The 16499-nt window shown below is 36.5% G+C and overlaps 1 protein-coding gene across 3 annotated transcripts in view; it reads right to left on the reverse strand.

Annotated features, from left to right (window-relative positions):
• Nucleotides 1–5037: 5037 nt before the first annotated feature.
• Nucleotides 5038–16499, reverse strand: part of TFEC (transcription factor EC) — a 38833-nt gene continuing 27371 nt past the window's right edge. For all 3 annotated transcript variants that reach the window (XM_051795586.1, XM_051795587.1, XM_051795585.1), the window contains 2 exons: nt 10283–10430; nt 5038–9359 (listed from right to left, as the gene is read on the reverse strand). In XM_051795586.1, the coding sequence (XP_051651546.1) occupies nt 8979–9359; nt 10283–10430 (529 nt within the window). In that variant the 3' untranslated portion in view covers nt 5038–8978. The remainder of the gene's footprint in view (nt 9360–10282; nt 10431–16499) is intronic.

Below are 16499 nucleotides of genomic sequence, written 5' to 3' on the forward strand. Positions count from 1 at the left end.
CTAACTGAAACAACCTATGAATGGTCTCAAATCATTTGTTCTCAATTCGCTTAAGAATTTAGTTCCCCAAAATGAAGTAATCCATGGCATGTATTGTACGGAGACAGCGTTGATGGAAGCGTTCTAGGAGTCGCAGGTGGTGGTGGTAGATGACCCATGATTTGGATCCATATACAAGAGTAGATAGCACAATGGCTCTGTAAACATTGATCTTTGTACTTTATTTCACCAAACCCTTTTATGGAGTCTTCCAAAAGCACTATATGCCTTTGCTAACCTGTTGTCTATCTCTCTGTCAATCTTACCATCTGAGGAGATGAGGCTACCAAGGTAACTAAACTGCTGGACTGATTTGAGCTCTGATTCGCCAGTGGTGATATGGGGATGATGGAAGACTTTCTGAGGTGCAGGTTGATAGAGAACTTCAAGAGAAGAAGCTACACACTATTGTCAGGAGACACTTTTAATATGGGAGGAAGTAAGGATCTTGGCAAAAGTTTAAAATTTTAAAAGGGGTAATATACAGCCAAGGTAGAGTATTCTACAAAGCACCGATCCAACACGCACCAGCTCGTACAACTTGGCAGAATCCAACCCACTGGTTTTAAGTTACCCGGAGATTAAGAAAAGAGTCAAGAAAGAGATTAAGTGAAGAAACAGAAGTAAAGAAAGAGAAGAAGAGAGGGGAATAAGAGAAAACTAGATTAAATAGCTACCACCAAAGAGTCCTATGGTGGTCCGGCTCCACAGGGCGCTGGCAGGTCCCAAGAGAAAAGGCAAGATGGAGCTTATGTGCTCCTGTATTTGTGTGCTTTAACCACTATGTTCTCTCCTCCCAGGTGGAACGGCTGGCTCACTGACTACTCAGTGCCTCCAAGCCAGAGTGAGGGGTGGTGTAAGCAATCAGAGGCTGGATTAGGAGTTCCAGGGGGTGTGGACAGGCTCCCAGGCTGCCCTTTTGGCTGACAGCTGCTCCATATGTGTTCTGGGGCTGCCCTTCCTCAAACACACACAAGTTGGTTCCAACTCAATAATACTTTATTGATCCAGTGTTTCACATACATTGGTGCTGTTTCCCAGCTACCAGCCTGTTAAACCACTGACTGGTCTGCCAGGTTCAACTGAGGCTGCAGCTGGTCCCTGACAAGCAGGAGGAGCTGATGCTCCTCACGCTTTCACCAACCTCTGGAGAAGGAAGAGCAGTGAGCAAGGGAGTGCAGATTTTTTTGTTTTGTCTTTCAGAATTTGGCAGAGTTTGAAAAGTGAGAGAATAATGTGAAAGAGATGGATGAGCAAGGGTACTCACAACCCACCAGAAGCTGGGAATACCACAAAATAAACTCATTTCTTTTCCTTTGGGAAGGGACAGGCTCTGCCAGAGCCCAGCCCGGTACTCCTCTGCCTGCTTTTCAGGCTGATATTTGCCTTTGAGCAGAGATCTTGCTTTGGGTGTCCCAGATCCCATTTGTAACATTTTGGGATCAAGAATGTACCTTCTTTTTTTTCTTGCCCCTTAACCTGAGTTGTCCCATACTGTGCTTTTACTTGCTCAAAGGATGCTCTGCCTACTGCAAAAGAGCAAGTTAAATTTAGTGTAAGTTGGATTGTAAATTCTCAAATGGAGACAATGCCTCTTGGGTGTTTATTGTAGAAGTCAGTTCTCTGGTCCGTGCTTACAATTGACCATACTTACTTTACTTTGCAGTAAGACTAAATTGTTTTGTGTCAATTTGTTTTTATAGCAAGCCAGCTGTGTATATTAACTGTTCTACAGTAGAAACTATTTTCCAGTGAATATGATGGAATGGTATTTCTGCAACGATTTTCATTATTCACTTTACTTTCCAAATGACTCTGCAGCAATACAAGATTTTTTCTTCTTGATGTTCCTCTCCTTAATGATGACAGGAGGTGCCCATGTTACAGATTAACTAATTGATAAAAAGACATAACATAAAGAATTTTTAAGGTTGTCATTTTATGTTTTAAAAAGAAACATTTTCTTTAACTCAACCTACTTCTGGAAGAGTATATAAAATACTTTAGCTAACAGATTTTTGTCCAACTCTGAATATTAAACTTAAATAATTAGGAATCTTTGGTAACTGAAGACAAGTCCATTACAAGTCAATACAATGTACAAACATGTTTTTATGCAAAGTGATAAAAAAAACCAACAAACCATAAACAAAAGTCCTGTTAACCACCATCCACAGAATTAATGTTCTCACAGGGTTTGTACTAGGGACAGCTCTTGGTCAGAGCTAGGGTTTAGCAGCCCTCTTGTTCAAATGTCCTCAGGCTCAGAAGTCTGGGGGGTCTGCAGAAGAGCTCAAGCATGTTCCCAAATCCTGGCTTGCTTTGATGGACCAATACCAAGCTGTGTTACGTCAGTTTTATACTTACTGATTTTGAACCTCTTGGCTGTAAGCAGGGTTGAAAGATGATCCAGGTCTGGATTTGAGGCAGAATGACTAGGAGACTTCTGCCAGCCCTGAGGAAGAAATCCAGGTGGAAAGTGAGGCTGGGAAGAGGTGTCCCTCCTTAGAGAGATGGGAGGATGGGGCTCACCACTAGAGGCTAGGTTCATTTGAATCTGCTGGCAGTGGGGTTGGTTGCCGAATAGAGTGACTGCTGTCTGAGTTGCACAGGCACATGGTCCTGAGACATCTCTGGGGCCTCATCGTGTGGTGATTTAGGGCACACAAATGTTACATGCTAGAACTCCGGAGGCCTAAAAGGGAAAGTAAATTTGTAATCCAAGGAGTATGTTTTAAAAATGCAAAAGCACTTTGGAGGAACCATTATTTTCTGAGTAGTTTCTCTGTTGCAAACACAATGCCCATGTAGGAATGTTTATTTATGAATTCCAGAAAATTAATAGATACCTCACTTGAATCAAGGAACTTCACAGAAAACACTGCTTATTTCCTCCATTCAAAAAGAGGAAAGTTTCCAACAGTAATGTATCAGCTAATCGTAGCAATCTGTGACGTGTAGCTTTCTTGATAACCTTGCAGCAAAAAAAGTAAATTTTTTAATAATTGAAAATTAACATCTTACAACCCCCCTGGAAATCAAAGGGAAAAAGGTCACAAGTCTAGGTCTAGGTGCTAATGCAAGGACTGATAGGTTTTCCAAGGAAGCAAGATAATTAGGATAACTGGCCATTGAAATCTTTTGAGATTTACCCTGCTATACACTGATATACTGCTGTAAAATAAGAAAGTAAAAATAAGAGTCATGAAATTTTCTGGGGAAACTACATGGCAGGTAGGGATGCCAACATCTGAAAGTGCATGAATTAAATTAATGTATCAAACAGAGTCTTAGCACTTTAGCACATGTACTTAGGTACAGGGATTTTATTTGGGGGGAAAATGCAGTTTGGATAGCAACCGAGATGGTATATTTCAAAGACATTTGAAATAACCCATTGCTTATTTCTTATGATTTGAGGCATTTCCCCTTCTTCAACAAAGTGTTGTCTATCAAACTCGTAAGCATATGAATTTCTTTGACTACTGTTCAATATGCCTGTTCATAACTCAGCCTCTTATTCCATTATAATGCTTGAATGATTCACATGCAATATTTCCAATCCACTTTTCCTATCTTGTGAAACTTTTTAACGAAATGTTAGCATTTGCAGGCACCAGATGTTTTGACATAAGGAGAAGCAATATGTAAATTTTAATCCATGCTAGGAACAATAGCCTGGAGGCACCTTTTTCTTATTACATGAATCATATACTTAACCACAATGTGGTGGATTATATCAAAATCATCACCGCCCTGAATATAAAACACTTGTCTTGTGGTTGCCAATTAATGAAACTGATATATATTTAACTTGATGGGTACCAGTGATTTAACCAATAAGCCTTAGCATACTTCACTACTGCCGTCTCCTTTATAATTAGACCTTTGATCTGATTATTATCACAACTTCATGTATTTTTCTCTAATCTCCCATTGGTTGTCAGCACAAATGATGCTGACATTAAATCTGTTTGTCTGTCAATTGCAAACATCACTACTTTTAATCAAGCAGTATATCAAAAAGGCTTTTCTAATCTCTGAAATAACTTCTGATTTTATTTCCTGATGCTGTTTATTTAATCATTAAGTGTCTGAGTCTGCAACAGGCTGAGCATTTCCTTTCTACAAAGGAAACGGAGGGCTCTCAGTCCATCACAAAGGAACTGAGTACCTTTTATGGTCAAATCCTAAGTTCATAAAAAATATGCAAAAGAGTAAAGCTTCTTTATATAACTAATCACTGAACTTTAAATAATATTTAAAATAATATTCAATTTTAGTACTGATGCGGGTGTCTTAATGATTTGTCAAAATAAAGAGCCTGGAAAAATCTTTATTACAAATAGAATGTTTATCTGATGTATACAAATAATGAGTACTATTTTATAAGAAACAATGAACTATTACAAAACGATAGATTAAATGCATAATATTACTCAACAAACTGTACAACTTTTCATGCACAGAAAGCACCAAATATCTTCCAAAGAAAGCAGCACTCTTGATATTAGGAATTCAAAATGAAATCAGAATCCTTACTTCATTAAGTAAAAGTATTTTTTAGTACCAAATGCTACCTAATTATCAGCTTTAAAAATGCTTTATATCTTAAAATACAATATTCTGTTTATTCTAGATTGTCTGGGGAACATCTAGTACATTAAAAGGTTTTTGTAGAGCTTCTTAGTGATTTAACTGATATCATCATGCCTGCTAGCAATTTTGCAACATTCTGAAAACACTTTCCATAAATCAAAGCTTTAGCAGCAGGAATAAGCAGATGGCTGGAGACCATATTAAAGAATGTATCAATTATTTTTATTAATGGGATGCTACTGGATCATGATCTATCATAATGGTCTAAATGTTTAACAGTTGTGAAGTGTTTTGTCTGTTAGATATCTTAGATGTTCTTAGTGGATGTTACTATAATGTCTTGTGACAGCATTTTTGAGGGTCTGGACAGTGAAGTTTCATAAACAGCATATAAAGAGATGTTTTAATTTCAGTCCTTTAATTATATTCATATAATAAACATAAAATACCAGCATATATAAAACATAACTGTAAAAAGATTGCATGTACAGTGTGTAATAAAGTACATTCTGTCTGCATAAAATGACTTGGAAAACAAGATACTATATGGTTAACAATGAAAAATGGCAATTATTATAAAAATATTCTACAGTCTCATAATACTAATGTAAATGCTTTTACTTATATGAGAGACAACATAATTTTAAATTACAATAATTTTACATCCTCCATTCATATATACAATCCTATTAAATTCAAAAGGTATTATAATAGCAATGGTCATATTAAGATTAAGTGAAGGAACTATAGTTATTTTACTATATAGAGCAACTGTTCCTGTTTGTTAAAACTATTTGCACTTACTGTAGCTTTTCACAGAATCCACACTATGCACAATGAAATAGTTTAGTTTTCTGTTCTTAGTATAGCTCTATATGCATCTCACGAATTAAACAAGATGTTAATATTGTGAGTCCCTTTCCTTTTTTGTAATTATCAGTCTGTTGTTTTGTGTATTTTGTAGGAACATGTCCACCAACTTTGAATAGCTGCTACTGAAAACAAAAGCAAGAACTTCTCATTTAATACATCTTGACAAAAATATCCAGTTTTCCTACCCCCTGCCCAGCTGGAGGTCAAGCTCTGTAAGACTTTAAATTCTTTTCTAGTCCCAGAGCCACAGACATTATGCATGTCTTTCACAAGATTTCACTGAATAGATCTCTGTAGGAAATAGCCAAAGAGTGTATTTCACTTGCACCGTGTTTCAGCCCAATAATACTTGCATGGACAGCAAAGAAATTCTGCCTGATCAAGAATGTCAAGATTTGTCCCGATAGTCATGAAATCCCTTTCCTCTGTGGAAGCTATTAGGAATGTACTCAGCTCTGCCATAGCAGTCCTCTCAACTTCACAGTAGCATCACCGAACCTGCGATGGGAGAGGGAGGGCTTACTCTAAAAAGTCTGGGATGTGGCTGCCAGCACACACATCTCCTAAATACCTTCAGTGGCACCTATTAATCCCCAGAATGTCCTAGATTAGTTTTGCACCCTGTACCACCACTTAATTTCAAAGGTGAAGCTGTAAGCCAGCCCATAGCCATTAGCTAACACACTAATTATGATGACTTTCTACTAGAAAAAAATGCAGCGTTGGTGAAACACCATTGCCATAATAAACACCTGCAGATATTGATGCATTTTGTGTTTAAAGCAAGGGGGCTGGGGATTTTGTGTGAAGAAAGACAGCTTGAATATGTCTGAGGATAGATGAAATACAGTATATTGCAAAAAGAACATTCACTATCTTTTGTCAAGTTTCTCATGCAAGAAGAGAGAGAAAAATTCTGGTGCTTTAAACTGAAGCAATTGTCAGAAGAATGAAAATCAACTTTAAAAAATTTAATGGGTGCACTATAATGTTTTTTTTAGAACAGTGCTTATAAAAGTGATGAAATTCAGGAGTTATTTAAAGTCAATATAGTTCAGAAGTATGGTCTAACTCACATGTAAAAGTTCAATGGGAAAATCATGTAATACATTCATATTTAATTTCTTTTTCTCCATTATGAGCAATCCACACTGGTGTATTTAAAACTAATGTAGTAGAAACTGCAGTACAAGGACAAATGGCATTTGATATCAACCAAATATCCCTTCCTGAATATGGACAATACTCAGATTAAATGGAAATACTCATACTATACTAGACATAATATGCTCCTAAATGTTACTTTTAATTCATCATGTTTTGTATTCAGATGTCAATATTAGCTAGTCTTTGGGAAAACTATGACAAAAAGCTTCCTCTTTTAATTAATCCAATTTATAGAAGCACTCCAATTAAGATGGTGTTCAGTCCTACATCCAATTATCTTTGGGTAATACTCATCTGTCTTTTGTAGTCCTTTCCTACATACTACAAAACCAAAAAACAAACAAACAAACACAAAACCCCCAAACAAAAAACCAAAAAACTTGCAAGAATCCTGTTTTTTGTTGTTATTATTTTTAACCATGAAGTGGGAGCATATCATAACCTCTTCTAATGGTCAGATCTGTGCTTACAGACCAGCTTATATCCACGTAGTTTGCACAGGCTCATAGAAGACCTTGAGTTTCCTAAAATTATAAATATTCTTCTGAAATAGGACACTCCATCATCTTTCATAGCCATCTGGATGTCATTTATTATCCAGCTTCTAAATTTACAATTATGAAACTATCATGACACTAACTGTGTTGGTCAGGAACGTGCTATGACATGGGAGGAACACGAACCTCACAAGGACTGTGAGGAGGACCCAGATACCCATAACAGAAAAGTAAGAAACAATTGCTCTGGTTTTTGTTAATGAGTTTAAAGACATAAAATGTTAACACAAACAGCCATCCACTTTAATTTTTTCTTAATGTTTCCAAACCTGTGGCATTTCTGGGCTGTGAGGCGGGCTCAGTTGTGGTAAAATTAATACACACTTTTGAAACATATTTTGAATCATTAGAGAATTCCCTGATGTGATCTTTTGGCTTTGGTTGAGGAAGAGCTTTGAAGACCTGTGCCAGTTTATTTTCCCATTTATTAATATTACAATTAGAATGATTACACTTAATGTCCTCCAGGAACATACATCACTCTCCAGAATTTCACTGTGTATAGAAGTGATATGACTTCTACCTGCCCTCTAACTGACAAGTCTTTACTGAGTCATCAGAACAGGTTTTCTGAATGCCCCCTCCTAGCAAGCCAGTTATGAGAGGCAGTGCATCACGTCAGTGTTTCTGAATATCCCCTTTAGTTTGAAAAGTCTTCCTTTTCAGCTTTTCTGTGGTGAATCTAAAGCCAAATTTGAAATTACATTATCTTTGTTTCAAGTGTATGGAATGGGAATCTTGTCATTTACCTCTGAGTCCAAATGGATCAAAGGCATATGGATAGAGTCCCTTTGGAAAAACCTCACTGTGCTGCCAAAGGAATTGAAAGCATCATCTAAAAGCACAGGATTATATCTCTGAATTCCAATCTCTTCTACATAAAAAAGGACACAGTTTGAATATTCTTGAAATAAGCAGCTGACATAGCACTATTACCAGTAGTTTTAAATTGTGCTAATTGTAACATGGAGTGTCTGTGCTGTCTTGTACATCCATACAGCCTTTCTGCTGCAATGCCATATCTTTTTCTGTCTCAGTTCATTTGAGTCTCCGTCATTATGTTAGCTTTCATTTTTCTTCTGTGTCATTAAAATATATATTAAAAGAGTGTTCTTTTTCTACAAATGAAATAAAAAAAAACAATTAATGGCATTCCATGGAAAGCTTAATGGATTTTCTCCTTTTAAAGAGAAGCCTACACAGTTTAAACTGCATGCTTACTTTACTTGTGTGAAAGCATTACCACCTTTATTTTTAAATTTTAAAATCTATAACATCTCTGCAGTTCCCAGCTTAAATAGTTCTCTGTTGCTTCACATTTTGTAGAATTTTTAGTGGTATAAAAGAAAGAAATTAGCAAATTACTAAAACTCATGTTTTTAGCAGAAAAAGTGTAAGTAGATTGAAAAGAGTTTGAATACAGTTTTGTAACATGGGTATTCCTTTTGTGGTAACCACTTTTGTAGTACTGTAAGTCATGAAATGATAGTAGAAATATTCCCAGTGAAGAAACATTTATGCAAATGTCAGCTGTGAACAGAAGGTAAATTTGGGCCAAAGTGATATGAGTTCATGTCCATCTCATTTTCCTGTGAAGTAAGGGCTGATTTAAACCTTTGTCATGTAGTAACATCTTCACAGTGTCTCTCCTTATAAGTATTTAAAGTAAGAACAAACAACATGCTTACATTCAACGCGGTCTTTTAGCAAGTGGTTTACAGAAGTATGAGACCACTTCTGTTTTTATAAATCATCTCCATCATCTGTGCTAAAGCTGCTTCTCCTGCTGCTCTCTTTTGATGCAGCTGGGGACGTGGAGGACAAGAGCGGATCTGTTCCAAATGGCGACACTGTGTCATCCAATAAAATTTCCTCTAGACGTTGTTCTTCTTTTAAAGCTGCACTGAAGGACAAATCCGTGAAGTGTGAAAGTGGATCAGAAAAGGCTGTAGATCCATCACAAACATCAGAATTTTGTCCATGTACCAGAGGCATTTGTTGAGAGTAGTCTACAGAGTTCTCCTCTGGATAAGACTGTTGCTTGATGACCTGTGCAGCTAAATCGACAGCAGTGAGTGAAGACATGACTGGGAGGCCATGTGCACGTGCCTGGATCTCCAGTTCCTAACATTTCAAATGAAAATGATTAGACAACAACTTTAAAAGACAGAGTTTCTTCAGAACTATTGCAGTAAGTACAGGAATCATGCATGCAAATTAATTATACTTTTTATCCAGTTGTGAGACTACATTTTAAAATATTAAATTAGTCTATGAAAATTTGCCACTCAAGTGTTTTCATCTCCCCCTCTGTCTTTAAGCAACTATCCTACAGGAACATAAGAGATAGGACACCTTCTACACCCACTGCATACTGAATCCAATGAAAATGGTAGAAAAATGTTGCAACTTGAAAATTTGTTATCCACTGCTATCCAGAGAAACAGAAGAGTCTTTACTTGGTGATGCTTATGATATACAGTTATATAAGTAAATCAGCATATGTAAGATGATCGATTTTATGTCTGTCTATCTATCTACCTATCCATTCATCCCATTTTCATACGTGTGTGTCTATATTAGAATCTTGCCTTTCAAGCTATGAAGGGCTGTATTCCATCTCTTCTTGTAAAAAGTAGATATAATATAGCACACTATAACCAAGGAAGTGTAATGTGTGAAATGGCTACAAAGGGAAAATGAAAATACTGAAGGGAATTTTGTGTCCAGTATTGATTTTTGGCTACAGGGACACATTTTTTTCCTTATCTTTTTTGTCTTTCTCTCGCTCTAACACATACATAATGAAACTGTTTGTACAAATACTTTATTAACTTTCCGTGAATTCCTTTATGTAAGGTATAATTATCAAAGAAATTTCCTAGAAACCTAAAAAATACCCCCTCTCCAATACACACAAAAATAAATAGGAAAGCCAATTCATTTTTAATAAATGTCATTTGGGGAAAAATTACATAGATTAATAAAATTTGATGAGGGATAAGTACTAAGAAAGCTTTGTAGTTCATGGCAACAGTTATACAAACCTGAATTCGGAGTAGGAGTCTTCTGTTAGCATGCTCTAATTTCTTTTGCCTATGTTCTAATTCTCTGGCTCTCTGTTGTTCTTTCTGTAGCCACTTGATGTACTCCACTGATGCTTTTAAAATAGTCCCTTTGTTCCAGCGCATATCACTGTAGAATGTAGAGATAACCTTTTCACAATTGTACATGTCAGCAGAATTCATAAGAACTTACAAAATCTTTTACATTAATATGAAATAATGATTTACATGACTATTATTCACTCTTAGATATTATTGCTTCTGAATGGAAATTTTAATAGAATAGTTAAGAAGCCCTTATATAGTAAAATTAATCCCAGAATGAAAATAAGTGTCAAAAGAAAGTAATAAAGTGACTTTTTGTGGGAGAGCTAAATGCAATATCATGATTCTACCATTACAGTTTTTATATTTTTAGTGAAAATTGCTTTTATTATTAACTCTAAGATTAAAATCTATGTGCAGTATTTCTGCATTAATGAACTAGGAAATATACATTACTGAGGACTTAAACCTAAATTTTTAAAGATCATTTTGAATATACTACTCCTTTTACCTGACTTACTAATGAGGTTGCTTTTATGCTTGTAGAGAAAAATATTATCTGTGCTGAATGCCACTCCTCATTGATGACAGACCAGAAAAATCACACTTCTTTAACCATAATGACTAGGGAATGACACAAATCATGTTCAAAAATCTTGAAACAACATAAAATACGCAGCTACATGCAGACCCTAACTCAAAATAAAAGCCTTGCAAAAAAATTAGATTAAATCTGCCCATCATTCAGGAAATAGTGGTTTAACTTCCAGCTTACAAGCAACCTTACAGCAATAAAACACTTGTTTAAATGCATCTGTTCAAGGATTTTCATGTATGCATTTATCAACTTTTCATGTATTCCTTTAACTCAGGTCTTGGAGGCCTTGGAACAGGAATGAAATTTGTGGAAAATGTTTACTTTCTAATACATTTCAATATTCTAAGATACAGAATTCATCTGCTGCATTAAATACACAGATATACGGGTTTATCCAAACTATCTAATTCACTGCAAGACTGCTTAGGCTGAGCACAAGGTTGGCCAAGGTTCTGGCCCTATAACACAACCCTGAGAAGGAAAAGTTATTTTTGCAACTAAGAATCTGACACTGGGAGGGGCAAGTATTTTTTTAATATCTACAATACCATATATTTACTTGCTGGCATTTATAGAGGCAAAAAGAAATATAAATTATATTCCAGTCTATCATCACTTTCCCTTATTCATAAAATCATAGAATCATAGAATATGCTGAGTTGGAAGGGATCCATCAGGACCATCGAGTCCAACTCCTGGCCTTGCACAGAATCACACCATGTGCCTGAGAGCATTGTCCAAATGCTTCTTGAACTCAGACAGGCTTGGTGCTGTGACCACATCCCTGGGTGTTCAACCAACCTCTGGGTGAAAAACTTTTTCCTGACACCCAACCTAAACATCTCCTGACTCAGCTTCATGTTGTTTCTTTGGATCCTGTCACTGGCCAACAGAGTGAAGAGATTGGTACCTGCCCCTCCACTTCCCCTCACAAGGAAGTTGTAGACTACAGTGAGGTCTCCATTCAGTCTCCTCCAGGCTGAACAAACCAATTGACTTCAGCTGCCCCTCATAAGGTTTCCCCTCTAGTCCCTTCCCCATTCTCATGGCCCTCCTTCAGACATTCTCTAATAGCTTATTGTTTTGGGTTTTTTTTCTATTGTCTTTGGTTGTTTCAGTTAATGAGATTTGCCCCTACTCTTGTGTTCACCTGTGGTGAATAAAATTATTGCAGATGTTTTGTGTTCAGCTTCTCAGAGTAAGTGCCTAAGGAACCTTTCACCCTTACCCCAAGGCTAAGCACCCTTATAGACTTCTGCCAATGCAGTTGTTTTTCTACTGAATATATAGGGCAAAAGCCAGGCAAGTACAGGATTTAGGGATCCAGGCTACTCAGCTTTTCCTGATGCACTTTACTAGGGATAAAACCTTACAGAGCTGGTAGCTTTAAGGCACTCACAAGAATACACAAAATTATTTGTGATAAAGTGTTACAGTGTTTAACCATATCATAAAATTCAGACAATTTGCTAGAGATTTGGGAGAAACATTTTTTGGTCCAAGAGTGCTCAAACTCATGTCTGTTCACTCTGGGAAGCACACAAAGTGTGGGGCTTCAGCATATAGGACCTCCCCTCACCTCAGTATGTGTGCCAAGAATGCACAGCTTTTTGGGATTAGAAGGTGAGGAGGTCAGAGAGAAAATAATTATTGTCTCAGATCCTGCTGTCTGCAAAGCCAAAACATCAGAAGCTGCTCACTGAAGTGGGTGTGTATTCTTATTTAGACATTCCATGGTCAAAAACGCTAGAACAGAGAGATGACTGGGAGCCAAGAACAGAACATGTCTCCCTCATGACAGCTGAGTCATATCTTGGCAGTTCCTCTACCCCTTCCTTCTTCTCCCTGAATTTCTTGCCCAGGTGGGAGGACAGAACATTTCCCTGTCAGCATCCCATGGGCTCCCTCGTAGCAGAGGACTTTCTTCTCGCATGTGGTTTACATTCAAACTGTAAATGTTAAGGAAGTTTTTAGTATGCATAATAATGCATATTTTCTGGACAAATCTTTGACTGCCATCAGCAGCTCATGGCAACTTTGAAAAGCACTAGAGGAGTAAGAATGCCTCGAGTACATACTGTGGAGAAATGCAATCTATGATGGGAAATAAAAACAACCTAGCATTTGAAAAGGGATTATCTCAAAGCACAAAATGTGTAAGAAGAATTCAGGAATTCTGTGATTGGTTATTAGGTTTCTGTTATTTCTCTGAAAACAATGCTTTCTAAATTGGGTGCAAATAAAGAAAGCTATCCAAAAAATTATAAAAGGGGCACTAGGAAATTATGGGATTTGCTTTTAGAGATTTATATATTGTGCTTATATATAATAGAGATAAAAATTGAAATGAAAAGGCTTACAAACCCATTTGAGAACCTTTAAAATCTAAACAATCATTGGCAGTTGTTACTCATTTAATTGGAAACCACTTTATAAAAACAGAAAAAATAAAAAAAATACTTACATTCTTAACTGGTTTGAATCTACAAAGTAAGATATAGATCTACTGAGTCTTGGAGATGGCAGGAATTTTTTTCCATTTTACTCTTTCACTGTCTATTACTTCCTTTCTTGTTTGGTTTTCTTTTTTTGGGCGGGGGGATTTTTTTTTAGGGGGTTGTGTGTGCGGTTTTATTTGTTGTTGGTTTGTTTTGCTTTGCTTTTGTTTTTCTTAGCCTTCATTTTTATTGAATGCATATAATACTTCGTTCTGTAGATATTGAAACACATGGGAAATTCTACATGTGAATAAAGTCATTTGAAAACAGTAAGAACTTTTGCAGGTCTGGTCATCAGCAATGGCCTCTGCAAAGGAAGATTTCATTTTTGTTTCTGTGTGTGCATGTGGTGCAATAATTTGAAATTTTTAGCAAGCTACATGTGTTCTTGAGTTTAACTAACAGAGGTCTACCACACTTCAGAAGATTTGCATGGAAAAGTAAAAAATAAGTAAAAACCCATGTTTTATTGTCTCTGAACCCTGGCTCCTCCTAACTTTAAGATCTGAATCTCTCTAGAAAACTCAAATGCTCAGAACAAAACATGTAACTCTCACCTAGGAGAGTTTCCCATTTTGGAGAAACAAAATATACACAAGAGATTGATCTTCAACTCATTTCCGTTAATTTAACTTTGTTAAGTCAAAGGAGCTTCACTAATTTAAAGAAGTTGAACTCCTGTAGGAAGAACCAGAGCATTTGGTCATCTAAGATTAGAACTAAATAACAAAAACAGCATTTGTGAGAGTGTGATAGTCACAGGGTTTGCCAGGCACAGGACAGTTACTAATAACAAAGACATTTGCAAAGTTGAAACCATGTTTGCAGACCATTTCTTTCCCTGTTTCTTGAGAAATTTACGGTAACGTGTGCTTCCTCGAAAAAATACTTTGAAGGACTTTGTACTTGTTTTGATGACTTGCACAATTGCAAAGTGTATTCTGAAAGAGGCAGTAAGTTTCCACTTTGTAATAGCAGGAGCATACATAAGCTTTTCCTGTACAAGAAATGTGGCTGTGCTGGCTGCTGGAGCAACCAGAGAGCAGAGAGAAGGTCAGGCTCAGGCAGATGCAGAGAGAAGAGAGGAGAGAGTGAGAGCAAACCACTGCTTATGCCCAAATCCTCAGTGGTTTTCCTAACATCCTAGGTCTGTAAAATGACTAGAATTCTTGAAGGAAGGGGTTTTTTTCTTCTTTGGTTTTCTGATAATTGAAGTCTGTCTACCATAAAACCATTCTTGTGTAGGCACTTTCAGACTCCATCACAGTGTGAAGTCCTGTTAACCACCCAAAAGGTGGATTCCGAAAGGCTGAACACAAATGGAAAAGTGAGTATATTAAAGGAGTATTTTATGAGCTTTCCAACAAAATATGACTATTTCTGGCATTTTTAAAAGTCTATTTTTGGAATTCTTCTGTATAACTGATTTGCATTTCTGAATTATCTAGCACTTGGATATCTAAGCATTGAAGATTAAACAAAAGAGTCAAAGTTCTTTTTAACTCATACTTATGTCCATTTTCTAATGCTGATGAAGTGAACTTAAAATACCCATTCATTTAAGCAATGTAATCCACACTTTTATTGTTAAATTAAAAAAAAAAAAAAAAAAAAAAAAGAAAAAGTGAAAAGGATAGGGGTTTAAGCCAGTCAAAAGAAAGTCCCTGCAGAAGCTCTACAGGAGCCAAACAAGTTCACTATATAACTAACAAAACAAAAGTGAAATAAAAACCCCACAAAGCACTTCTAAGAAATATAAATCATAAAAGGTTTCCAAATGGCATAAAAAAATGTCCTTTTCTGTTCCTGACTCTGAATGTAATCTTCTTGAAGCAAGCCATCTGGGACAGGCATGCTAACCACAATGGCTTAGTTATAGCAATATTTGCTCTTCAATGCAAAGGCTGATTTTTCTCACTGTCATTAGTCTAAGCATCAGTTAGGCTTCTCCTTATACAGCTAAGTTTCCACTATAAGAAGAATTTTCTAAAATCAATATAAGAGTAAAAATGCTATATGTGATAAAATGCTACAGATGAAGTATTGTAAGACATGATAAATCTCTTTCTTTCAAAGAAGAGGGGGAGATTGGGGGCACAGTAAGGTGTTATGAAGGGAAAAGCAAGAACTGAAAGAGAGGGTAAGGACATTGAGTTATGATTTGGCAACACAGGACCAAACCTAAAGGAAATAGTAGTAACTTTAATCTGCTTAGCCGACAAAACAACATACTCGAATTATATATTTCCATCTAAAAATACAAATACAAAAAAAAGTGTTTTACACTTTGGATTAATTTATCCTGGCACAAAGCTATAGTAATGTTGCAAGCTAGTGTTTCAAAAGCCCTGCACTTTTTGATGCCTTTCTTTTCTTAACACCAACTTGAAAACTTTTAAATAGGCTTACTTTCAAAAGGAGTACTGATTACCAGCCTTTTGAAGACAGTAGTCTTCAGAATGTGAGATACTTAAGTTTACCTTGTGTTTTTGTAAACATAAACCACTCTGGGTCTGTCACACTGTTGAACTCAGTCATGGGTTTGCAGATTAAAACAAGATAAGGCAATGACTGCAGAATCTATACCTGAGACTTTTTCATCAGGCAGCACCACCAGAATCTGTGGGTAAAGTCCACCATCCACTTGCTGGAGCAAAACTGCAGGCCCAGATAATTCATTTCAAGAACAACCTAAGTGATTGCTCTTGGTATTAATGTTTTGATTAAGTTCACAAACTAAACCTGAATCCAGAACAAAACATGTAACTGAAACACCTCTGTAGGCAACCAAAAATCGCAACTGGAATTTGTACCTCATGCTCATCTCTAATTGCAGTCTAACTGCCTTCTGTTATTGCTTTATAGCTGCAAACCAACAGTGCCATCCACTGTTTATCTGAGAAATCTTTCAATTATTTGCCCAAATAGTATTGATACCGAAAGATGCATCAGCAAAATTAAAATGCTTCTACCAGTCTGTGCTTGCAATACAGCCCAAACTTTTTTTAGGTACTTAAAGCCCTTTTTATTTTAACTCAGCTGTAATACCTAATTCTAT

Source organism: Manacus candei, unplaced genomic scaffold, assembly GCF_025592945.1.
Source record: "Manacus candei isolate 608988 ecotype Guabito, Panama unplaced genomic scaffold, ASM2559294v1 h1tg000043l, whole genome shotgun sequence".
NCBI lineage: Eukaryota > Metazoa > Chordata > Aves > Passeriformes > Pipridae > Manacus > Manacus candei.